The sequence below is a fragment of the Camelus bactrianus genome, chromosome 6 (genome assembly GCF_048773025.1).
Source record: "Camelus bactrianus isolate YW-2024 breed Bactrian camel chromosome 6, ASM4877302v1, whole genome shotgun sequence".
NCBI lineage: Eukaryota > Metazoa > Chordata > Mammalia > Artiodactyla > Camelidae > Camelus > Camelus bactrianus.
Window position 1 is genome coordinate 83,439,705 of NC_133544.1, and position 25,603 is coordinate 83,465,307.

Here is a 25,603-nt window from a genome sequence, read left to right on the forward strand (position 1 = left end):
ATGAAGTTGCCCTTTCCCGGCTACCCCCGCGCCTGCGAGCGACGGCTGCTCGCAGAGGCCATACTTAGTGGGCGGAAGAGCAACGCGCGCTTCCTCAGCTACTTTCTGCCAGGGACCGTGGCTGCTGGCGGTCCGCAGCGGCCCTCGAAGCAGATGCAGGATGGAGCGAGAAGGCGGCGGCGGCGGCAGCCTCTTTTTCCGCGGTCTCCAGAACCGTTCCCAGAAGAAGATGAAGCTGCGAAAGAGAAAATCGACCTTGTACCTCGGTCCCCAGAAGAGCACTGGGCGCCGCAGAGGTGAGGGAGGGGGTGTGGACGCCGAGTGGAGTGGCGGTGGCGGGAAGTCGCCAACTCCGAGCGAGGGCTCCGTCTGCTGGTTAGGGTTGCCAAAGAATCGCCTTGCCCTCGAGACGGGATTCTCGATCCTGCCTCTTGCACGGCACTGTAGTCTGCATTATTTTATGCCGTCCTCCCGGCAGCCGTGTGGGTGGAGTAGGCATGGTGTGTCCATCCCTATTTCGGGGAGGGGGGCACCCAGGCCTAGTGTTACTCAAGGTAACAGTGGATCAGAGTTAGGTTGTAAACTCAAGTCCTCAGGAGGCCAGACAGGCAACACTAAATGTAAATAAGTCAAAAACACCCTATATTTCAGTACCAGTCACTTCTACGCAGTTGAGCTTTGTGTTGCCAGATCTTAAAAAGGTTTGCTATGTTGCAATACAAATGTTAATATAAAATACGATTTTTGAACGTTGGCAACTAAATTCCTATTTTTAAGAAATGCTCTATTCAGCCTACAAGCTGTCCGTTTGTGATTAAGAGCAGGGCTTTGGAGGCAGCATACAGACCAGGTTTTGAATCCTGTTTAAAGTCATTTGTAACCTTTTTGACCTGGGACAAAGCAGTTTAACTTCTTTTAAGAAGTTAAAATAAGCCTCAGTTTCCTTATGTGTAAAATAGGGTTAATACCCCATAGTATTATTTTGAGGATTAAATAAGATAATGCATGTAAAAGAATGAACTTGGTGCCTAGCATATAGTAAGCTATTTAAAAATGTACAGAAGACCATTTTATATGGCAGTACGTGCACATATACAAAGTGTTGCTTCCTAAGTTAGTCATTTGTTAGCTTATTTCTTTCATTAGATACACATATAGGATAACCTAGTTAGCCTAAGGCCTTATTGGGAGTTAACTCAATCTCTTTTAAAATATTTATCTTAATATTCTCTTTATGTAATAACTCGCAAGAAAGACTGGTTAACTGAAGAGTGGTAATCACCCAGTGGTGAGGCTCTGCCATTGTCTAACTTTCCACCCAGGTCTGCTTTGAGAGTAGCATGGAGAGGCCAGAGTTCACCAGTGAGCCTGAACAGAGCCTGAGCAAGCCACCAACCAGAGCAGCAGATTTTAGTTCTCTAAGTGGAACTTACCTGACTTCTGTGCCACATGTACCTGTTTTTTTGCTTTTTGTTTTTTCAGATCTTCTTGGTGAAAACACTTCTCTGGTCTTGTTTACCATAGCATTAAGAATATGTAACTGCTTTTTAGTCCAGACAAGTTTTGTTCCAGATGAATACTGGCAGTCTCTTGAAGTTGCACATCACATGGTTTTCAAATATCCTTTGTAGTTTCTTTTCTAAACTAGAAATGTGTATTCATCTTAGGAATTGTATCAGCTTCTATGACGTATTTTCAATTTCCTGTATTTTCTCCAAATAATTTTAACTTATCAAAGTATGTCATGATTTCATGCTAATATTTCTTCTATATCTTTCTTGAACATTAATGTGCTTAACTCAACATTTAGTATCTATTCCCACAGTGCTCAGTAATATTGAGGAAGTAAAAACCACATTCCTGCTTTGAAGAAGTTGGCCAAATGCATTTTTATTTCAAATACCTCTTATGCTATATTTTAGTTTCTTTGCCAAAAAATAAGTTTTATATATGGAAATGAAAATAGGTTTTGTTTCCATGCTGTTTAACATTTGTCCTTAATATTACTACTTATGGTTATTTGACCTGGGAATGGACAGAAAGATTGAGGGGTTACATATACCCCTTAATCTTTGCAAGCATTTACAAGATTCTGCATCTTTTGGGGAAAGATAGTGTTCAGTTACTGGTAAGTTTAAGTAAAAGTAATTGAAATAGTTGTTAAAAGTAGATTTATTCCATCCTTTTTTTAAGGTTAATGTGTTAACTAAATGATACATAACACTGAGCATGAAAGTGTTCTGCTGTGAACAGTCCTATTAAGATATACAGATTTTTAGAATATCTACATTATATATTATTTGTACTTTCCAAGAATACTTCTGTCATAAAAGAATCACTTAAGAGCAGTGTTGTATCTTGTTTTTTTTAACTTGTGAGCAGACCATATTATATGAGCTTATGAAGACTAAATATATATATAAACCCACTCAGGATTTAGTGTGGAAATTAAAACTTAGAAAAATTAATTTGACAAAAATTTAATGATATATACAGTAATTAGACATTGATAGTGAGCAGAGTTGTAATCCCTGGATCATGAATTTCTGGGGTCAGTTGCCGAGAGAGGGTGTAAAAGAAGTAATGTGCAAAAGTTTCTCTAACCTCACTCTCAGGATTCTTTAAGCTATCATCAAGTTGCACTCAGAAGTTTGGGCTTTCCACATTCTCTGTTAGGGAAGTGGCCCAGATGTCCAAAGGCAGTCCAAATCCTGAGGGGTTTTTTGAAGCCTGTAAAGACACTCAGATTCAGACTTTTTTTTTTTTTTTTAAGTATTTTAAGGCTGGATTATACCCTCCACTTTGCAATGAAGTTTGATTCCCCATTATTGAGAAACAAGGGTCAGATCGGTGAAACAGGATGATTTGGGAATATCACAGGGAAGGAAAATTTAAAGTAGTAGCAGAGTTTCTCCCATTGACACACTGTAGAAGCTAGGAGCTGTGAATTCTCTTTTCTTCTCTCAGGACTACCGACTAGCTTCTAGATCATGCAGGATATTTGTAAAAACTGGAAGCACAGGCAAATCTATATAATACCCCAGAAAGTAGGTTATTTTACGAATGGAGCCTTCAAGATAGAAAAACGTCCTATTCCTCCAAGATCTATTCCCTGACCTCAACCTGTAGCTGACCCACCTGGCCATTTTGTGATCTAAAGGAAACCTCCTCTTGTCCCCAACCTACCCCACCCCTCTACCCACCCAAAGTCCTCTATCCTACCTAGAACGTGAGCAGGTAGAGAAACATTAGGATGCTATCAGTCAGTCATACTCTCACACTGATTATTTTAAATAGAAATTATATAGTTTTAAACCTAGAAGGGGTCAGAAAAGTGAAGCCAGTAGCCAAAGTCAAAGCATGTTAAAAGCTAAAACCAGATCTAGGTCTACTTATTCACAGCCTAGTGCTCTTTCCCAATAGCTTCTCTCTAACCTGCCTAAGGTGTGTGCATAGTATTAGAGATGCACAGCTTAGAGCTCCGCTGTCCAGCATGGTAGCCACTGGCCCCATGTGGCTACAGAAGACCTGAAATGCTGGTACCAACTGAGAAGTGCTATTAGTGTAACATATATAACAGATGTCAAAGAGCAATACAAAATAAAGAATGTAAAATATTTTAGTTTTTATATTGATTAAATGTTGAAGTGATCATATTTTAGATATAATGAGTTAAACAAAAGCACTAAGATTAATTATACCTGTGGGGGTTTTTTGTTTACTTTTTAATTACTATAAATTTAAAATTAAATATGTAGCTCACATTGTATTTCTACTGGACAGTGCTGGCTTAGGACATGTGAGAAGAAAGAGGGATAAGAAGGGAGACCTGTGGGGGTACCACAGTGGGGGCTTTGAACAGTCAGAAGACGGCACAAGGGCATTTGGCTCCTGGAGCTTAAGGGAGGAATCGGGATCTTAAAGAACAGGCGTATAGAATGGTAAGCTGCCAACACAGGCCTCATCTTCAAGGTTTACCCCGGCATGTTCCTTCTTCTCTTTACCCCACCACACTAGTCATTATTTTCCAGGAGCCACATGCAGCTGTTTAATTCTTGTCAGGTCCTTACTATAACTAGAAAATTATGGTATCTTAAAAGTCTGGAGAGACTGCTAATAACGGAATTTAGAACTCCACTTTTTTTGCATTGGGCTAAAAATCTACGTTCTTTTAAAATTCAAGATTTCTACATAACAACTCTTCAAAAAGTTTCATTTATCCAGGATAAACATCTCCAGTTCTAAACCTCATGATCAGATAATATCCTCTAAACATCTTGTAATTTATATGTCCATCTTAAAATATGGGTCTCAAAACTGAACACAATATTGAGAGCTAGGATAACTAGCCCAGGATATAGGGACCTTTAACTTCATAAATACTATACTTCTGTCCATGCACAAGGATTCTTTTAGTCTTTTAGTGGCTACCTCACACTCTTAGCTCTTATTAAGTTTATAGCTAAGTTAACTTTTCACATGAAGTACTTTCATGCCTGGGAGGTGAGGAGGAAGCTTATAGATTCTTATGCAGGGTAAACAGAACGTGTGTACCTCAGTGCCTTTTATTGTATTTTATAGGGCACAGTTTAAGTGGAATTATGAAGTACAATGTGCATTTAGCTCTAAGATTTAAACGTTTATTTACAGATTATTCATAAAGAAAAAGGACATAAAGCTAAAGTGTCAGAAGCCACTGACAACTGAAAGTAAAGCAGCTCTAATTATAATGTAAAATTAGCGAAGTTTGATTCAACAAAAATAGATTCACATATAAATTTTTAGAAATACATCTTTTGAACAAACTTTTAAAAATTAAATTGTGTTCTGCCAGCAAGTGCTACTTTGTTAATGATAACTTTGACACATTTTACAACTCAAAGATGCTAATGTCTAGCATTAGAATTACTAACTGTAATTAAGTTATAATACGTTTACTCTTTAATTCCTTTTAATTTGACTTTTAAATTTACTCTTTAATGTCATCTGAATACCATGTTTCTATCATTGTAGGTAACTTATGCTTAAAAAAGTAACTCACATTACTTTAGTATCTATATTGCAGGATAAGGAAGCAACGTACTTTAGTAGGTAAGAGCTTTGGAGTCAGGCAGACTTGGGTTTGAATCCTGGCCTCCACACTAACTAGCTTGGGGAAATTGCTTAATCTCTCTATGCCTCAGTTTCCTGATTTATAACACAGTACCTGTCTCATACGATTGTTAGAAGGACTGAATGAGCTGATATACATAAGTACTTAACTATGATATGTAGCACACAGTACTGTAAATGTTTCATAAAAAATTACCACTGTTATGCTAATGAAAGTAACTTAATATGCTTCTAAAATAGAACCTTCATACAATGAAATGGTTTGCTGACTATTTAAAATCAGTAGTGCTGTAATATATATATTAGAGAGAGAATGATAAAACTACCTTTTGATATTTCCATGAAAATTAATGTAATTTTGGGGGTAGAAAAAGTTATTTTCTGCAGAAGAAGAGAATAATACATCACTTTTTTTAAAATTAAGAATGACTTTCACTTGAAAGTTGGATCACCTTTTTCTTATGATTTTCAGTGTGAACCAACAGTTATTTTTAATGTATTCTTTTTTTTTTTTTTTAAACTAATGAAGATTTGGATTCCTAGACTCGCCCAAGCACTTCTGTCTGCTGTGGCAGACTTGAGGCTTTACTCATTAATGAAGCAACTAGAAAATCAGCAAGTGGCAAGATGGGTGGTAAGTCCTAAACACTTCAGAAACTGTATGTCAGTCACTTCATCCCAAAGAGCATGAAGCAAATGGAACATCAGTCAACACGACTGATTCCCAAGACAGTTTCAGAAGATAAGTCAGACAACTTTATAGAGGCACTTCTATAATTACTAACAGTATAATGCAAGTGGCACATGCCATCCCTCTCCTCTGAGCTCTAGGCAGCAGAAGCCACTGATGGCCTCCAGCCCTACGAGAGGCTGAACCCTAGGACACAGCCTTGGGAAGCACCTGGACTCAAAATTACCAGAGTCCTTGCCTCGCTTTCCATAAAATCCAGCAGGAATAGTTCTAAAGCACTGCCTACCTCACAAATCACCTCAGCTGTTTACAACCCTTGCTCACTCTTCCTCCAGCTGCCTGAGACTCAACCCTGAGAAGTAACTTTTCAGTGACACGCTCTTTGACTTTTGGCTAGAATGCTATAAATTGAATTAAGTAAGCTTATATGAGCCAGCTTAGAACTCACTCCCTTTTTTATATTTCTATTGGCAAATATGTTCCAAATTCCAAGTACCAACACATTTCTGAAATAGAATTTTTTGTTAATTTATTAATAAATATTAACGATTTATTAATTATTAACAGGGCATATTTCTGCAGGTAGTGTGTTGATTTGCATTAAAAAGATTAGATACGACTCAGCCTTAAAAAAGAATGAACTAATGCCATTTGCAACAACATGGATGGATCTACAGATTATCATACTAAGTGAAGTAAGTCAGTCAGAGAAAGACAAATATCATATAATATCACTTAAATGTGGAATCTAAAAAGTGATAGACATCAACTTACTTACAAAACAGAAATAGACTCACAGGCATTGAAAACAAACCTATGGTTACCAAAGGGGAAAGGGGGCCGGGAGGGATAAATTACTAGTTTGGGTGTAGCAGATACAAACTTCGATGTATAAACTAAACAACAAGGTCCTACTGTATAGCACAGGGAACTATATTCAATATCTTGTAATAACCTATAATGGAGAAGAATCTGAAAAAGTGTGCATGTGTGTATGTGTATATATATATATATGTCACTATAGTCACTATCATCACTGAAATCACTTGTCAGTAAATATAAGACAGTTGAAGGAGTACTGAATTTGAGACACTAGTTAAGAATTTTAATCTTCTCTAAATTCTACCATCAAAGAATCTGTTTTAAGTCTTCTTAGTGTGAAGTGAAATTTAAATCAAGTGCAATACCATAAAAATGCACCTGAAAGTATACGCTTCTTAACTTTAACAAATACAGATCTGATATAGACATGTATTTGATGTAACTTCTTAAAAGCAATGTTTGGGCATGCCTACTTTTAACATCATTTACCTTTTGATGTGATTTTTGCAACATTTAGATTTGTTGTTTTCCTTAGAAGATAATACAGAGAGTTTCCATTTCCCACTCTATACGTTTTTGCTTATAATTGTTCTTAGTTTTTTTGCCAGTTGTGCTCTTGGTTCACATGGTATTGCTGTACCAGAACTCTTACAAACACCATGGAAACTGTTCTCACTGTAATTGCTCTTTTCTACTATCCTTTGGAAGGTTCAAAGTCCATGAACAGGTGAGATGTATTACTACTAATAATTATATACAAAACTCTAAAGCATGCTTTTGAAAAATCTTAAATTAGCAATATATTATAATGTCCAATGGACCCCCTAATGTTCATGAAGGTTATTAGAAGCACAAATTCTCTGTTGATATATTTATTACAGAAGGAAACAGATATACTCAAATTGGATAATTAAGGAGCGTTTAATAAAAGGACTGATTACGAAGGTGTAAACAGTGTTTAGAAAAGCTAATAAGAGTATACTGTAGTACCCAAAGACTAGCCACGGCAGGAAGTTTCTATTACCCTCTGGCCCCAGGGAGCAAGGAGAAGGAAACTTACTGGAATCCATTGAGCTGTAACTCTGAGAGAGGGCCCCAACAGGAGGTGGCCATAGCAAGGAGAGAGCAGGGTAAAGAAAATACCCTGACTCTTCTGCCCTTCAATTAACCAAAGCTAATGGGAAGCTAGAAAGCAAGACAGCCCACTTATATATTCCATACAGGTCAGCCTCCCTGCACAATGGGCAGGTGAAGAGTGGAAAGAGCTGGACGGGCAAATAGAAAATATATGGACCTGGTTTGGGTTTATATAAATTGGGGGAGCAAATACCAAGCAAAGGGAACAACATGAGCAAAGGCACAGAGCTGCACTATGGCTTCACCGTTTCCAGGCAGGTTGTCCGGAGGCGCTAATGTGTGGTAGGATGTGTGGGAGAAGAGAAAAATGAGTGACGAGGCTGGAATGGAATGCTGCCCTTCTCCAGAATCTGGACTTATTCTATAGGTAGTACAGTACCACTGGAGGCTTTTGAGAAGCATGACATAATTAAATCTGATTTAGAAATAATTCTCTTAAAGTAGCAGTATTTAGGATACACTCAAAGGGAGAAAGCTAGAAAATTTGGGAATACAGTTCAGAAGCTAGCATCCATTCTTCCTTATATATGAAAGTTGCTGGGAGGATCCAATCAAATAAAATCATTTCTGCATTATACTCTTGACCACAAGAATAGACATTCACTTAAGCTACCTATATGACAGGACATCTAAGCATTGATTTCTATAAAATGAGAATAATAAAACAGCTCTCAAGAATTAAATAAGAATCTATGGACAGTATAGCACAGGGCCTATTACAAAGTAAGTGTTCAGTAAGTATTGATGATATAATGATGTTAAGTAAAGGAATGTTTCTTGGCAATTAAAAAAAAAAAAGACAATGACTATAAAAAGACTCCAAACAAGCGACACAACCACAAAGATTCTAGACAAGTGACAGGACTTGATGTAGAAGGATGGCCGTGGGAATGGGAAGGAAACAAGGTGGATGTGTGGGATGAGAAGTTGCTTATTTAAGGTGACAACAAAATTTTAAGACTGAGAAACTGAGTGATTCTATTAACTTAAATACTAGACACTAAACAGGTTTGAGAGAAAGCTGCGGGGCTTACTTCATACACTCTGATTTTGAATGCCAGTAAGAGACTTATGTAGAAACACACAGAAGGGAGTACGAAATCCAAGTCTGAATATTTGGAGTGAGGTTAGGACTAGAAACGTTTGGGCACTGTCTAGGTAGTTTCACTGTGGCAGAGTCTGCAATTATGCTGTCTGCAAGTCAAGTCAAGCCACACATATGTTTTATTTCACTGCACAGTGTTTTTTGTTTTTTGTGCTTTTTAAGTAAACTACTTGGCAAAGTGTTAAAACTGGAAGATCTTAACATAAAATCTGCATTTCTGGTTTCTCTTGAAAAAACAGAAGGCCTTGCAACATTTTGGGCCAGGATTCCTTCAGGACAGTATCAGCCCCCATGCAGCCTGTATCCCACATTTTTATTACTTATCTGGTCTCTGTAAGCATTTGAACTTGAAATCCCTGCTCTTACATTTTTTGTACTTATTAGTTAATAGGTAGGTAATGGTATCGTAAAGTTGTTTTATTTTATCTGTAGTCTTCATAATTAAATTATCAAGTACTCTTCTTCAGCCATTTATTGAGGGAACTCCTCTAACAGTTAAAATCCACATTTCTATCCATGATCATGTAGGTTTGTATAGTAAGTTTTTTAAATTAGTTGTATATATACATCTTTTAGTTGGACAAAATCACCAGCTTACCTTCAGAATAAAATCACATGTGCCCAGAAGGCCATCATTGCCTAAATGTTTCTTTTAAAGGAGGTTGTTTTTTTTTCCTTAGAGAATGGTTTCCTGTGACAGTTTTTTATCTCTTTAGGAGAGACGTATTCATTTTTCCACCAGAAAAGCAAATGGTAGAGTTGTATAGTTAAAAATTAGTACACTTTTCAGTAAACAAGACAAATATTAAGCACAGAAATAACTTCTTACTTGAAAATACTAGAATTAGAATATTAAACCTGGAAAAGACCTTAGATATTACCTCTCTTTATGGATAAGAAAAATTAAGAGCCAGAAAGTTAAAGTAACTTCAAGCTCACGTAGCTATTTATACCAAAAGGAAAGTGCTCTCATTTTTTTTAAAAAAATGTTATCCACAGTGTAAATAGATACCTTCTAAACTGATATCCTAGATGACTTGACAACACATTTTTCTTGCTTCTAGTGTCAAGTACTCATCCTTGGTGGCACTTGCCTTCATAATCCGTCCCACAGCTGTCATTCCATGGGTACCTTTGCTGCTCAGACATTTCTGGCAAGAACAGAGAAAGCTTGATCTTTTTCTACATCAGTTTTTACCTATAGGGTAAGTATGGCTACAATCCATCTATTAATTTTAATAATCTATAAATTACAGATTATGAACAAGATTTTACATCTTTTAGTCAATTATATCCTCCAATGGCAATGAGAATTGTCAGACCAAGGAAACAGTATTTCTGATTTTATATTTTTGTGATTCTGATTAACTGTAAGTATTTTAATTTGCTGAAATAAGGATCTTTACAATTTTTCTAAATTAGAACTTTCCTGTGCTTTATTTCCTAAATATTTTTCAAATACATTTTAGAGATACTTAATTCCTTTACATTTGTATAGGGCTTTATAATGTATGTGTATTCACGTACTACCTCATGATTTTCACAATTCTTGGATCTAGCAATGTAGGTATTTTTACTTTGTGATAGAGGAAACGGGGTTGTGAAATTAAAAATGAGTTAGCCAGTGTCATTGGGTTGACTGCTGTGATGGAAATGGGATTGAAACCCAGGTCCTCTCACTGTATTTTGAGCTCCTACGATCAGACTTATCCCACGTATCTAGTGCAGTATCCAAAATAGTTATTTATTGAAGGGACGAATGCATTTTGACTCTTAGAACAGTAATCTTTTCAAATATACTAGTGTTCACTCTTTACAGGTATTTTTGGGCAGCTTAGCTGTTAAAAAGGACAAAATCATCTGTGGCTAAGTTGCCACTGTTGTCATTTCTCAGATTTATTAACGTTGTTTTGAATGTAATACATTCATTCAGCAAATATTTATTTAATCCTAGAATATGCTAGGTGCTTTTCCAGATGATGGAGATATAGCACTTTAACAAAACAAAGTCCCTGCCGTCATAAAGTTTATATTCTAGTGGAGGGAGGCAGCTAAAAACATGATTGACATATATTTCTCAAGTGACAGTGAATGCTATAGGGAAAAATCGTGAGCGCCTTCATATGAAACTATAGCCCTAGCCAACATCTTGACAAGTTATGAGACCTTGAGCCAGAGACACCCAGATAAGCTGCGCCTGGATTTTTGGCACACAGAAAGTGTGAGATAATAAATGTTCATAGTTTTAGGATGCCAAGTTTTGGGGTAATTTGTTATGCAGCAACAAATAATACAGTGTTTATTACTTTTAAAAGTTTGCTTAAATACAGTTTCTCTCAATGAAAGATCTTTCAGACTTATAAATCTGTATGCAGTTGGTGAAACTTTTAAAGCATTTTTAAAGTGGCTTTTGATGCAAAGCACTTGCAAAGCCATATGCCACTATTGGATTTGCAGTAAGTTCAGAATGTTCATCACTTTTCTGTTTTGTTTTTCAGATTTGTCACTTTCAGTTTGTCTCTGATAATCGATCGTATATTTTTTGGTCAAGTAAGTAAAAAAATATGACGCTTTTTTGTTGTTTTAAGCTAAGTTAATCTAATCATTTATTAAGCTAAAAACTCGACCTGACTTTTTAATCTATGAATATTGGGGAACATAGGTAAATCATTGTTTTTAATGATATGGGATATATTGGAAAAAAACTACTTTGGGTCTTTGGTTCCATTTGCTGTGCTCTCTATATAACAGAATTGTGTATTCCTAACTGAAGTTCAAGACTCCATTTTAAGGCATTTTTGTCAGGTTTGTAACAATAAAGGTTAATTTTTTAAATGATTTTAATTGACCTCAATTATTCGAATTCAAATTAACCAGAACACTATTCTTCAAGCATCTGGTTTGGCATTTTTAATCTCATGACTGTTGGTAACGGCCTTTGGTTGTTTTTAAGTTCCCTATTTTTAAGTCACTTACGGCCTCTGGAATCAGATGCCACCATCTGAAGCCTAGTGCCCTAATTGCACAAGTGAGCACTTAATGTTAACTGCTGTTACCTGCTTTGTGCTATAATTCAAATTGCAATGTTTCACAGCTTTTCACCTTATAAGTAATGTCTGATACCATAATGTACTACAGTAAAATTTTTAACGTGGGTACCAAAAACATACACTCATAAAAATTATTTTTAAGGATTCTCTTTATGTCTAATTGTATGTAAAACTTACACTGTCAAAAGAGGCATTAACATTTATTCATACTTTTAAAAAATTTGGGGGGGGTAATTAGCTTTTATTTATTTAAGGTTTTTTTTGTTTTTTTTTTTTAATGGCAGTACTGGGGATTGAACCCAGTGCCTCACCATGCTAGGCACACTCTCTACCACTGAGCTATATCCTTCCCTTATTCATACTATCTGGAATCTCAAAAACCTAGTGTTTTACAAAATAACAAATAACACATTAATACTTAGAACATAAAAAATTAAAGCATGATTTCACATGGTAATTAATCAAAATTATTAATGTAAACTATGATCTGGTTTTTAGGCTTCATTCCTGATTTAATGTCAAGATCCTGCCAAATTCTCTAATGCCAAAGATTCATACTTGGCACTAACACATTTCTATTTCTCTTTCCTTCAACGATGCCAGTGGACTCTGGTTCAATATAACTTTTTGAAATTTAACGTGCTGCAGGATTTGGGAACATTTTATGGTTCTCATCCCTGGCACTGGTACTTCAGCCAAGGATTTCCAGCTGTCCTGGGTACTCACTTACCCTTCTTTATTCATGGCTGCTTTCTAGCCTCAAAGAGGTACAGGATATTTTTGGTGACTGTGCTGTGGACACTGCTAGTTTATAGGTAAGATTTAATCTTTTTGAACAGTTAATTTTTTAATGTTACCAAGAAATTTAACTAAATTCTTCAAAAGGCAAACTTTTTATCTTTTGGAGATGCATTAGTTTTTATGGTTTGTTAATGGGGATTGTTTAGCAAACAGAAAATGTAGAAATTATGCTGGTGCTCAGACTGAAAGCTTCTGATACACATAGTTTAATAAGGATTACATTCAGTTTTTAAGAGGTTGCACAAATAGTATTTGCTTTTAAAAAAACAGTAACTGCCAAAATTTTAGGTGTTGAAGGACCAGAGAAATATTTTTAAATGAAAATGTATGTACTGTTATTCTAAATTTGAGTAATAGAACTTACTTGGATAGGTAACAGAAAGAAATCCCTTTTTTAGCATGTAATTATACTTTAGAATTTAGCATTGACATTAAATGTTAGGATTACTTTTAACACATCATCACCACCTTATAACAAAAAAATGAGACTTGATTCTTGAAGCATGAAATTCAGTCTCAGTAGTTAGAAAAACATCATATTAATATTCATTTTAAATACATTAACTTCTCAAACTGTCACTTATTATGAGAAAATAACATTTTCTTTTAATATCTTTATTATAGCATGCTGAGCCACAAAGAATTCAGGTTTATCTATCCAGTTTTACCATTTTGTATGGTGTTCTGTGGTAAGTGTTTTTGCTTAATATAGAAAAAAATTAATTATAGAGTTAAAAGAAAATCAATGTTTAATAAACTCTAAAATATTATTTATTTTCTACTAGGGTAAATGAGAATGCTTCCTAATTAAAAATGATTATATTACTGCAGTATTGCCTTTTTGTACAGCCTAAATATCCTTTTTCCTGCCTAAATGTCCATTTAAAAAAATAAGGGTCTAATATCCATGGCACCTTTTAGTGGTGGTGTTTTTGGCAGTTAGAAATCTTTTGCTAAAAAGTCATACAATGTCTATGTTAGATATAGCTATTTGAAGTTTATGGTTAAACTACAAAATTCTTCATACCCCAAATGAAAAATATGTTAAATCTAGTTTTTAATGCTTGACACACATCTGTCCCTTCAAGACTCACTCTAATACATATGCAGGTTTTAAAGTGATTCACACTTCTGATTTTATTTTGGTCTTTTCTTCATTTTTCCACTAGTTTTTGCAATAATTTTTTCACATGTGACTTCTAAAAAGTCTTACATTACTCACCTCTGGAAAATATGAATTTTTTTATCAGTTGGTTTGGAAAATTTATGAATTGAAACTTTATTAACTTCAAGTTTAACTCATAATAAATGACTGTTGGCTTCCTTTAAATATTAATCACTAAAAATATTACTGGGCTAGGGAGGGAAGAAATGAGTAATCAACTGGGCCTGGAGGTTTGGAAAGTTAAAGGTATTAACCTTTTTATTAAAAAAAAAAAAAAGAAAAAAATCCATCCACTCATTAAGTTAAGCAGTCTTCTTTGACCAAGTATAAGCAACATCTCCTACAGATCTCAGATGTATGTACTCTCTTCAGTTTAGACACAACTATACATATTTATATATTTGAAACATCTCAGCACTGAAAGTTAGTCTCATACAGTATCTTTAGTCTTACTTCATATACAAATGCAGGCACAAGTGAAAATATAAGCATCTAACAGCTATTTGGAAAGTCTTAATAATATTTGGCAGAGCAAATCTGTTCACAAATCACTATCCAGATTTAATTTTTTTTTTTATTCTTTACAATCACTTTAGTTTGAGTTAGAGTGACAATTAAGTTTGCTTTCTGCCCAGGTGAACACTGCCAGACTACTGCAGGACAAATATTTGTGTATGTTTTGTTGGTTACTTTAGGAACTTGGTTTCACTCCGTTTAATAATCTGGGTTTTTCCAGCATCCCAATTCTCTGCCCTGTCATCACACAGTGTTTTAAAGACTGAGTTGTCTGAATCCTCATTCCCATTCCAAAAGATTGAATCTTTAAGTGGCAGGATCCAGGTAACCCCTTGTGCCCAGCCCCAAAGACTGAGAAAAAATGGGGAGGGTTGAAGAGATCCCTTTCTAATAATGGACAAGAAATCAGCCTTTCTTCCAATCCTGTGTCCACTCAGAAGGATCCCTAAGGGACTGAGACCTAGGAAGACCCGACGTCTTCTCACAAGATGTGAGCTTTTCCTCCAGAAACATAGACCCAAGGTTCCTGAGTGAGCCAAGATTCTGATTCCTTACACACTTGTATGTCAGAACTCTAATGCCATCAGGTTCCAACAACAGGACCAATTAAGTAGTGAGCTCACTCAAACAAGTCTTTGGATGTTCAGGAATGATTTCAGACAACAGTTCTCTTTGGAGTCCTAGATGTTTTAAATGGCCTAGTTTGAGTCTTTTCTAACTACCTGAAATCCTGAGTTATACTGCACCTCAAATCTGTTTTATTCTATTCTTCTGTTCTTTATACTGATTTTATATAAACATGGCAATTCTATTGGCAACTGCTGTATAATAAGTCACAGCAAAACCTAGGGGCTTAAAACTCCATTTATTATTACTTACAAATCTACATTTCAGCTGGGCAGTTCTCCACTGAGCTCAGTGATGCAAATGTGATCTGCTGCAGATGAGGTAGGCAGCTATCCCGAACTAGACTGGACTGTCACCATGTGGGATTCAGCTGGCTATAGGCCAAGGACCTCAGCTCTGCTACGTGCTCTCATTCTCCAGCAGGCTAGCTGGGGCTGAACAAGCTAGGGGTAGGCAGGTTTCCAAGAGAGGAAGCAGAAGCATACAAAGCCTTTTGAGGTCCAAGCATGAACTGGCACACTGTCACTTCTACCACATTCTTTTGGTCAAACTAAGTCACACAGCCAGGCCAGATTAAGAAATGGGAAATAAGCTTCAGGCTCATGTGGGGACTGCACACAGGAAGAGGAATGACTGCAGCCATTTTTTCAGTCTACAGTAACTTCTCTTGCCTAATGTGAATTTCCCAGGCCTATCCAAAATAAGGACTTAATTCTAGAAAACATACCTTCTGTGATTGCCTCTGATCCTTAGTTAACTGTATAACCTTGTGCCTCAGTTTCCTTATCTGTAAAAGAAATCAGTCATTGGTCTACTAACACTAAAATTCTTAGACTGAACCTGTCATTTGTGCTGTTTCTAGCACCTGCTGCCAGTTTCGGGTTGGGTGTTAATCTGTTTTTACAGTGGCCAGTGCAGACTTGCTTGTCTCTGATTAGGCCACTTTGTTTTTCCATTTGCTAATCTTACTAGCAAAACTGCTCATGCTCATTCAAAAGTCAGATAAGGAGTTTTAAAGAACACTACTTCCCTTGCCTCCCTCCCTGCCCTCCCCAGAGGCAGTCACTTACACGCCTTTAGGTGGTTATTTTGTTGTTTATCTCCTTCTCTAACTAAAATGCTAATAAAGTTCTTAAAGATTACTGTTTTTGATATTATCTACTGATTTCTTACTATGGAAGATGAGAATAGATTTCCTTAGCAAAGTAGCAACAGAAAATTGTTTCTGATACCTCCCTCAGTCTGTGCTCAGTTATCTTATTACTGTTCTTAATAGTTAAAAGTCTCTCTTTTCCCCAGACCCATCCTCCTGTACATTCTTCCATTCTAGAATTAAACCACACTTTTTCATGTGAACACTGAAATTGAGTTGAACTAACAGCTTTCCCAAGGAGTATTTAAAAATGAAAAGGTTAGCTCAGAAAATAGCTCTAACTGCTAAAACTTAACAGATTTTTTTTTCTTAACATTGAGTTTTCTAATAATTCTTGCCAAAACCAGGATACACCGGGGGTCAGTAATGAAGAACCCCCCCACCCCCGCCCCGATTTTCCCATACTCTCTATTGCTATGAACCTTACTTACCTTGGTGAGAAGGAACTCGTCAGTCACTGCTGAAGAATACAGATTGCCACACTAAATATCCAAGACTTTAAAACTGATTATGTATGTCAAGATAAATAATATATGATGATTAGGAGATATGGCTGAGTAAACAATGAGCCAATTCATAAAGGGCCTTCTAATATACTAATTTTTTTTAGATTTTTATCCTGGGGAGTAGTCAATTAGGACATAATGGATTTAAAAAAACACTTTTAAAACAGCAGTCTGATGAGAGTGATCTGATTAGGACCTAGTGTATTTTTTGCTATAAAAATAATGGTAAAAAAACCCATCACTGTCATCCTCTAATCATCCAGCCCAAGCCCTCAGAGGTGGTAATTATCTCTTTTTTATAAATTCTCCCAGAAATTTTCTATATACCCACTTTTAAGTATCTTTTTGTAGACTCAGATTAACAGGAGCAAATTAAATATTCTGGGATGTTACTTGCATTGAGTTAGCAAGGGCTACTATGTGAAATGAAGGAGCCTGTATTGTGACAAGGAGTCACCAGGGTTCATACTGAGTCCATGTTCTCAAGAAAATTACATGAGAGAATGAAAGATTTCTGTAAGTCATTTATATGACAGATAGAAAACTTGTGTTCCCAGAATCTTAAGTAATTTGGGAGGCAGGGTGTCTGGTATTTCAAGTTCCATAATGCTTAATTACATTACTTAACGTGGTGGTGACTATCACTTTCTGAAGCTAGCTCACTTTAGTGGGGGGATCCCCTCAGTGAGAACTGCATCTCCACATTATTTGTATGGAGAATTAAGTGGACTTACTGGATGGCAGCTACTAGGATCTTACTCACTGCCTCTTTTAAATATTAAAGAAACCATTCTGTTTCCTCATAAGAAAACTATGGATTCTAGGTGTCTGTTGTGGCTCAGTTCAGCATTGACCCTATAATGTATCTTTCCACCTCTCTTTAACAACTACAGTTTCTGAAATCCCTTTGGGAAACTTCACTGTCAGATGGTTTGAAAAACCTCAGTCTTCAAATTTAAGAGTATTCAAGTCTTCTTTCTCTTCCCAGTTTTCTTTATATTATTTCTCCAAATAATATGGAGATTTAATTTAATTCTCACTAGAAGGATAAGGCCTAAAATGAGCAACCAGCTTCAGAAAGTGAAAATCACCATGAAGTAAGGTAAGCATTACCTAACTTGAAAGACCCCTTCTGTATCAGTCTTCCATACACTTGGATCCCTATTGCTATAGTTCTGATAAAACATTCAATGAACATTTAGTGAAGAAATAAATTGTAAGTCATCTGCTTCATAGATGCCCACACTTAAGTCAATATTCCTGAGAACAAGTTGTCTTCCAGGGGTGTTACCCTTCAATGTAGCTTTTTGTAACTTGAGCCCACTGGTTTTAGCTTTTGCCAGTCAACCAAAGGAAGCATTTCACTTTTACATTGTACTTGCTGGTCTGTTATAGCTGTGTCTGGAATTACAGGGATGTTGGAACTTTTGGAATCCTAGTCCAGTTCTAATAAACCCAAGTTCCCCATTTTACTATTTCAAACATCTTACAAAGTTAGATTTAACTTTTAAATGTAGGCTTGGTTTTCCTGATCTGGCTACTTTTTTTTTTTTTTTTTTTTTTTTTTCCTTTTTTAGTGGGGAAGGTAATTAGGTTTTTATTTACTTATTTTTAATGGAGGTACTGGGGACGGAACCCAGGACCTTGTGCATGGTAGGCACGCAGTCTACCACTGAGCTATACCTTCCCTCCTGGCTACATTTTTTTTTTTTTTAATCACAGCACTTCTCAGAATATTCTTTGGTTAAGAGCTTTTTCAAGTAGTACTAGGTAAAATGAATATGTGATAGTCCAACTACTGAATGAATGAACTGTAGGTAATGTTATCTAAAATAGTCATAAAAGATATTTTGGGTAAAAACTAAATTAAAATGAAATAAATAAAATACTCATAAAGGAACAAAATTGAGCATCTAAGATTCTTTCCCAGATTTGATTTTAACTATCAAGTGGGAGGTATCAGATGTCTTAGAATAGATGAAGTTATTATTCAGTCCATTTATAATATTCAGAGCAATTAACAGTGATAAAAGAGAACTATAAAGGCACCACAGCTAATTAAGAATATTAAAGTATACAAGAAAAGGTATCTTCAGTTTTTCCAAAACTTAATGTTAATACTGTGTTTTTCAGTTTTGGGGTTTTTTTGTAGCAAGGGTTTTTGTAAGAAGGATAAACAGAGAGAATGAGTATCTTCAGTTAGTGACAAATACTAGATGTGATTCAAATGAATCACAGGTCTTGATTTATTCCTATTTTTCTTTTGAAACTTTATTAGTTATGTAGTTAAATGGGAACAGTTCAAAATTAATTTCATTCATGTTTAATTGCTTTTAGTGGTTAAGCCCAGCTAGGATAGCTGATAGCAGTTAGATAATGGTCATGAAAAACAGTGCCTTGGCCCCAGTGAGAATTGGTGCTAAAACTTTAGGCAGGCCAGACTGGATCCTGGATACCCAGATTCCAAAAGAACTATTATCTAGTTTCATGGAGACAGTGCATGTATAATGTGAACAAAATGTCAAAGAAGTTTACTGACAAGCTTATCTTTTCCAGTGGAAAGGCCTATTATTACACAGTATTTTTAAAAGACCCTAATGTGCTCATTATCAGCTGCTGTTGGAGAGCAGGACCATGGGATGGGGACAGGGACTTTTACTTTTTATTTACCTTTATGTTTGTTCTACTTGTTTTACTTTTGTTTGCCACATACAAGAATTTGCTTTTACAAATTAAAAAAGAAAAATTATTCAGCATCTCCAAATTGCCCAACACTACAGTGAAAGGGGGAAAAAAAAAGACATAAATCCTCTTCTTCCAGAAAGAATCTATGCCACCACTCATATACTGACCACGGAAAACCTCCCAGGAGCCCAGTGGTGTATACTTCTAAGAGGATATTCTGTTATGCTTCCTTCAGAATTACCAAGACTTATATGTACGCAATCCATTGCTAGTACTTGGGAGATTAAAGAGATAGGTAAATGGAAATAAAAGTCTATTTAGCAACTACTATGTACCAGGACAGGCACTGGACATACATTTTTTCTAATACTTGGGTACTCTTATCCAATTTACAGATGGGGAAACTAATGCTCAGCAAAGTAAATCAACTTATGCCAGAGCTAGAATTCAAATCTGGGTCTGCTGGACTCCCTAGCCATAAACTTTCCACTATACCCCAATTCCTTTTTCTAGAAAAAAGGTCAAGACTTGGAATGACAATGGACAATGATAGTAAATGGTCAGAGAAATTACAGAGATGACCTACTGCTTATTTCTTGTTTGTCCATTACAGAATGACAGCTTGTGCCACACTTCCATGAAAGATTACAGATATATCTGCAGTTAACATTTGCTTAACTATAAGCAAACAAAAGATTGCCAGTGTGAATGATTCAACGTGTCTATCTTTATACAGGGTACTCACTAAACCACCTGAAAACATGGAAAAAACCAGCTCTAAGTTTCCTGTTTTTATCCAACATGCTCCTCGCCCTCTATACTGGTTTAGTTCATCAACGAGGTACTCTTGATGTCATGACTAACATTCAAGAACTCTGTTACAACAATCCAAATGTATCTTCAGCTTCAGTATTTATAATGATGCCGTGCCACTCTACTCCTTATTACAGGTAATAAAATTTGTTCACTACATGCTATTATTAACAAAATGAAACTACTTTAAAATTCCATTCGGATTCCTGGATTGAAATTAACTGATCAGATGATATATAATCTATATAAGAAATTTGAAACTCCTATTCATACTGATTCACAATGAATTTTAAAAGCCGTTTGATCTGTGTCAGTGAAAATCATACATCACTTATTAATTTACTTAAATATTCTTTTTTCAAAATACAACTTAATCTGATTTAAATGTAGTCTAAAATATTATAGTTATTTGATGGCATTCTTAGTAAAGAAATTCAGTTATCATTGATCTTACTATAAATCTTTGTGATATATCTTATATTCCTGTACCTTTAAATTAATCTCAAAATACTGGATTCAAGTCCAGATTTACTGCTAGACTGCTGTCCTAGTCTTAAACCAGTCTTTTTAATCTCTTTGGATATCAGCTGTCTTGCCTGTAAAAATTAGGGAATTCAATTAGATGATATCCCAATGCTTGGATTAAGCATTTCTGGGAAGTAACACTAAAACTGCCTTAATTATGTAGAACACTTCAAAAGACATCATTGAACCTATGCTTGTATTTCAGGAAGCTGTATTACTTTACCAATTGCCCAATAATAGTAAAAGGTCACAGCAAACAGCTTTCCTTTAAAAAAAATTCTATACCTATTTAACTTGATCTGGCTTTAAACAATCTGAAGTCTGTTTTCCATATGCACATTCAGTCAACTTAGTATCAAAGCTGATATCATTTTAAGGTAATTTAACACTTTTAGAATACTCTACTTAACTGAATCAGTAATGTCAATTATTAGTACATAACTTGGAAAACTGGGATTGCCTGGCAGAAGCCACAGGTTAGGGGGTGTGTAAGACCCCAAGAATCCCTTTAAATTGAGGATCCCATGCTATATAAAAAATGACTAGAGCTAAAGAGAGACATCCACCTCCCTCCATGCTCACAGTAGTGGTAACACTCACACAACAGGAATTCAAGAGGTACCAAGAGTCTCTCCATAGAGCACCAAAAGAAAAGTCTGATCCCTACTTTGGAATGGCTGGCAGCTTTTTCTCGGTTGTTTCTGCTTTCGCCTTGAAGGAAGACCTTCATCTAAAATTGTGAAAGTCATGAAGTATTAGGTCTTGTGTAAATTTACTTTGTATGCATTTCATAGATAAAAATAAACTTTGATCACATATTTCTTCAATTTTCCTTAGGCAAAGTTATACCCATGGCTTTTTGCATGGCCCAGGTAACTGGCTTTAGATGTTATGATTCATCAATCCATGTTTTTTACACTTTAGTCTTTCTGTGCCACAATAAAACCATTGCTTATTTGGATGTTAGTAATCAGTGAACTTAGGTCACTCTCTATTATTAAATCTTACTTATATAAGTATATCAGAACAACAAAAAAAAATAGGAAAAACTTTTAATTTAAGGATGTGATCCATCCCCTTTCAGAACAGAAAGGGAAAAAGAATGAAGAATCCTTTCTGGTTCATGACCAGTTTTCTACCTTGCTGAATAGTACTCTCTTACTAACAAATAACCTACTGGGTCCCAAAGGACCATCCCATCCCTGGAAGAGCATACCAGTATTAGAGAATACTGAGTCCCACACGCTGCTGACGCACTTCCCTCCTGCAGTGGACTTTCACTCTTTAGTCTAGACTTGTAGCTTACGACTGCACAGGTACCTGGTGTGAGAACCATATTCACCATTTTTGAGAAAACTAATTGCATTAAAGACGTGCTTTCTCACCTTAACTGGAACTCAATTTAGATTCAGATTTCACATTTTGTTATGTGATCATGATATATATTAAGAGTAATTTGAAAACTTTCACGAAATTGTTTTTAATTTCTTGTAACTATAATGGTAACTACCTTTCTTTTCATAGCCATGTCCACTACCCACTTCCAATGAGGTTTCTCCAATGTCCCCCAGACCTGAGTGGAAAAAGTGATTATCTTACTGAAGCAGATATATTTTATCTAAATCCCTTAAAGTGGTTGTATAGAGAGTTTCACAATGATTCAACACTGCCTACTCACTTGATCATCTTCAGCGTTTTGGAAGAGGTAAAGGAACATGAAAAAAAGGTAAAACTCGGTATTTTTATTTCACCTCAGGTTTAGCAAACACTCAGGTAAACAGACATCATCACTTTGTTATGGTCCCTTTCAACCTGTATTTTATGACTGGTTTTTTCCCTAGTCAAAAGCAGCCAAGTTCTGTAACTATCAAGGAATATGTGTTGCTTACTATGACTTAATTCTTTTATTAAGAAATTGTACTGTTTTATTAAGAAAAAAGTCATAGATGAACAAACAGAACAGAATTCTGAAATTCTTGAAACAGTACTCAGTGAAATGTAGCCTTTATTTCTTAAACATTTATTTACTTCTAGGAAATAAGTCCTTTTCTAATTTCAAGTAACTATGAGAGAACTGCGGTTTGCTTCCACACTCACTTGCCGGAGGATCGAACTGGAAGTCACATATACGTCTATGAACGGAAGTTAAAAGGGAAACTCAACTAAAGATGAAATTCTGAACTGTTTAGATCTTTCTCAGACAAACAGGCAATGCTAAAGCAGGAATATTCAGATGCTGCTTAAATATGCTAGTAAATACTGGGTAAGATTCATGGAACCAGCAAAAAACCACTGTGAACTGCTTTACCAAATACCACTACTAAGGAAATGTATGAAAAAAATCACAAAATATAAAATCATGTTATTAATACAATGCCAGATTTTAAATAAAGACCTTTAGTTTTCCTCATGGTGTAGTTTTATTGTTTCTTCCACAATATTCAGATGTGCAAGAAATTTCACAAGAGAACAAGTCAGCAAGCTCATAAGAAGGCAGCAAATTCTTCACAAGTCAACGGGCTCTTGAACCCACAAAAAGACAAGAAGCAAGTGTAAGATTATAAAATGTTAAAGATGAAATTCCATCACAATGTACTTTTTTCAAGCTCTACTGCAAATTTAACACAAATATCAGTGTTAATTACACTTTGTCATGTATAATTTGAGCTTGCTTTAAGCTCATATACTGAAAGGAAGTCTCATTTCATGCACAAAATCTGTTGCATGCCTGGCTTCCTTAATAAAACTACAGTTGAACATTTTTCAGTGCCAAAAAAAATTCAGCAAAGCTAAACTACAGGAAAATGCAAGTTAGTAAGCTTTTGCTTGATGCTTCTGAGTAATAATACAAAGTCATCAAACTGATATTTAGCCATGATAAAAAGACATTGTTATCTTGATAATTTCATCTTAGTTTCAACACCAAATACTGTAGAAAGCATCCATGTTTGTTACAGTTTTCTAATTTAACTTAATTGTGATGGTCAATATTTAGGATCAAAAGGTAACTGCCCCAATTCTATTTCAAGGCTTGCCATGTGTCTTCCATTAGTGCGACCATATTTATGCCATTTACCTTCCCTTTTATAAGGTGGCTGAGGGTGCTTCTGCTCTTGTTTTCGATGCCTGGAGCTTTCAATATTTACCATACGTTGCTTTTTATCTGGTCGACTGAAAGCAGTAAACACATTTTTCATCTATGTTAGAGTTAAATTTATTTAAACAAGAAACAATTTTAATGTTTTTCTCCATTAATCTATTATTTGAACACTGAAAAAGGATGTTAATCTGAAGTATAATCCTAGTATAACCATACCAAAAAGATTCAGTGAGTATTATACTTTTTATCCTATAGAAAGAAGAAATAACTGCTGGCAAAGAGGAGAAACGCTCAACAGATAAAGAATAGAAATGTGACAATAAAATAATGAGATGTGTTTCCATTATTTTGTCCTCCTTTCCTATAAAAATTAATCCCCCTCAGTGGCTTCATCCCTCATCAGGAATATGTACATCTGTTACAAACAAAACAAAGTCTCTTTTGTTCTTTCTTACAGCTAAGGCTTATGAACAGTATCTACACTTACTCTTCTCCTCAATCTCTATAATCAGGCTTTTGTCACTACTTCATTAAAACAGTACAAAATGCCATCCATGGCCATCCAATTCCCCAGGCAAGAAGTCCAGTCTTTACCATTTTTTTTTAAAGCATTTAATTCTGAAATACTCCTTTTACTTGGGATGATCTTTGGTTTTCATGATGCCACTCTGGTTGTCATTCTTAGCCTTCTTTCTCCACAACCCCTTAGATGCTGGTGTTCCCTGGAGTCACATAAATACCTCCAGCCTAGACTATCTACACATACACACAGTCTGGGCTAGAGAGAGTCATATAACCAATAGCCAACTAATTCTCTCTACTTGTATGTCAACAGGTACCTCCAAAAACAATTCTCATTTCCAATTCCCCTTACCCCAAACCTCCCAGTATTTCCTTACCATAGTGATATCACTGTCCAACTAATGACCCAACTCAGAAATGTGAAAGTCACTGTTACTTCCTACCTCTCTTTCACCAGAAATACTGCCAATTTTACTTACTATACATTGTTCAAATTGGTCTCCTTTCCACTCCTGCTACTGTCTTAGTTCAGCTCCCCATCAGCTCATGTCTAATTGTTTCAAAGACCACCTTCTAGCATCTAGCTTCACGCTTTCCAACAAATACTTCAGGCTGCCGCCAGTGACCTTTATCTCCTTAAGGTACCAGGTCTTCACATCTCCAAATCTGTGCAAATCAAGTCCCCTCTGAGTGGAATGTCCTACCTCATCTGCTCGGTAAAATCTCTTTTCTTCTTTAAAGCTAGTTTAAAAAAGATGTTCAGTTCAAAGGCCATCTCACTTATGAAGCCTTCCCAAACATCTCCAGAATGAGTCCACCATACACATATGCCTTCACATCTTCATTGCATTTCTTATATTTGCCTAATTCTCCAAAAGCTTGTGAGCTCCCTGACAGCAAGAATTTTTCATTTGTTTCCTCAGAGCAGCCTCACAGTGCTTTGCATGTTATAGGCCATATATATATTTTAATGACTAAAGACACCAGAATCAGTCTCATTATTTTATAGACACATTACATTTATTTGAAAAGATATATATAAAACTATCTCAAAGGTAAAAAATAATGCTATCATTTGAAGGTTAGCAAGTTCATGTTACAGAATATAAAGCTGATAAGCAATGGATACAAAGTTATTTTTAGAAGTTATATATGAAGCACACACATTAGAACCTGTGGCTTGCTAAGTCTGTTCTTTGATCATGCCTCTACCTTCACCAACAATAATTTTATAATAACTGCATTAAATATCATAATTTAGTTGGTAAGTAGA

General features: G+C 35.7%; 2 protein-coding genes across 8 annotated transcripts in view; one reads left to right on the plus strand and one right to left on the minus strand.

Annotated features, from left to right (window-relative positions):
* On the plus strand, nt 1–23,118 carry PIGB (phosphatidylinositol glycan anchor biosynthesis class B). 3 transcript variants are annotated; one of them, XM_045506306.2, is made up of 12 exons: nt 19–296; nt 1,483–1,618; nt 2,011–2,128; nt 5,642–5,746; nt 7,222–7,352; nt 9,932–10,072; nt 11,366–11,417; nt 12,521–12,732; nt 13,343–13,407; nt 20,107–20,320; nt 22,233–22,434; nt 22,743–23,118. In XM_045506306.2, exons 1-12 carry the CDS (start codon nt 161–163, stop codon nt 22,872–22,874), a joined length of 1,644 nt encoding a protein of 547 aa, XP_045362262.2. In that variant the 5' UTR covers nt 19–160; the 3' UTR covers nt 22,875–23,118. The 3 variants fall into 3 exon arrangements, with proteins under 3 accessions (XP_074222261.1, XP_045362262.2, XP_010967777.2); XM_010969475.3 differs by having other exon boundaries at nt 20–296; nt 22,233–22,413; XM_074366160.1 differs by lacking the exons at nt 1,483–1,618; nt 2,011–2,128; nt 5,642–5,746; nt 7,222–7,352 and having other exon boundaries at nt 1–296.
* The window catches only part of CCPG1 (cell cycle progression 1), a 39,521-nt gene continuing 37,022 nt past the window's right edge, over nt 23,105–25,603 (minus strand). For 4 of the 5 annotated variants that reach the window (XM_074366159.1, XM_074366158.1, XM_074366156.1 and 1 more), the window contains one exon: nt 23,105–23,879. In XM_074366159.1, coding sequence (XP_074222260.1) covers nt 23,693–23,879 — 187 coding nt within the window. In that variant the 3' untranslated portion in view covers nt 23,105–23,692. The remainder of the gene's footprint in view (nt 23,880–25,603) is intronic. The other variant, XM_074366157.1, reaches the window with a different exon arrangement.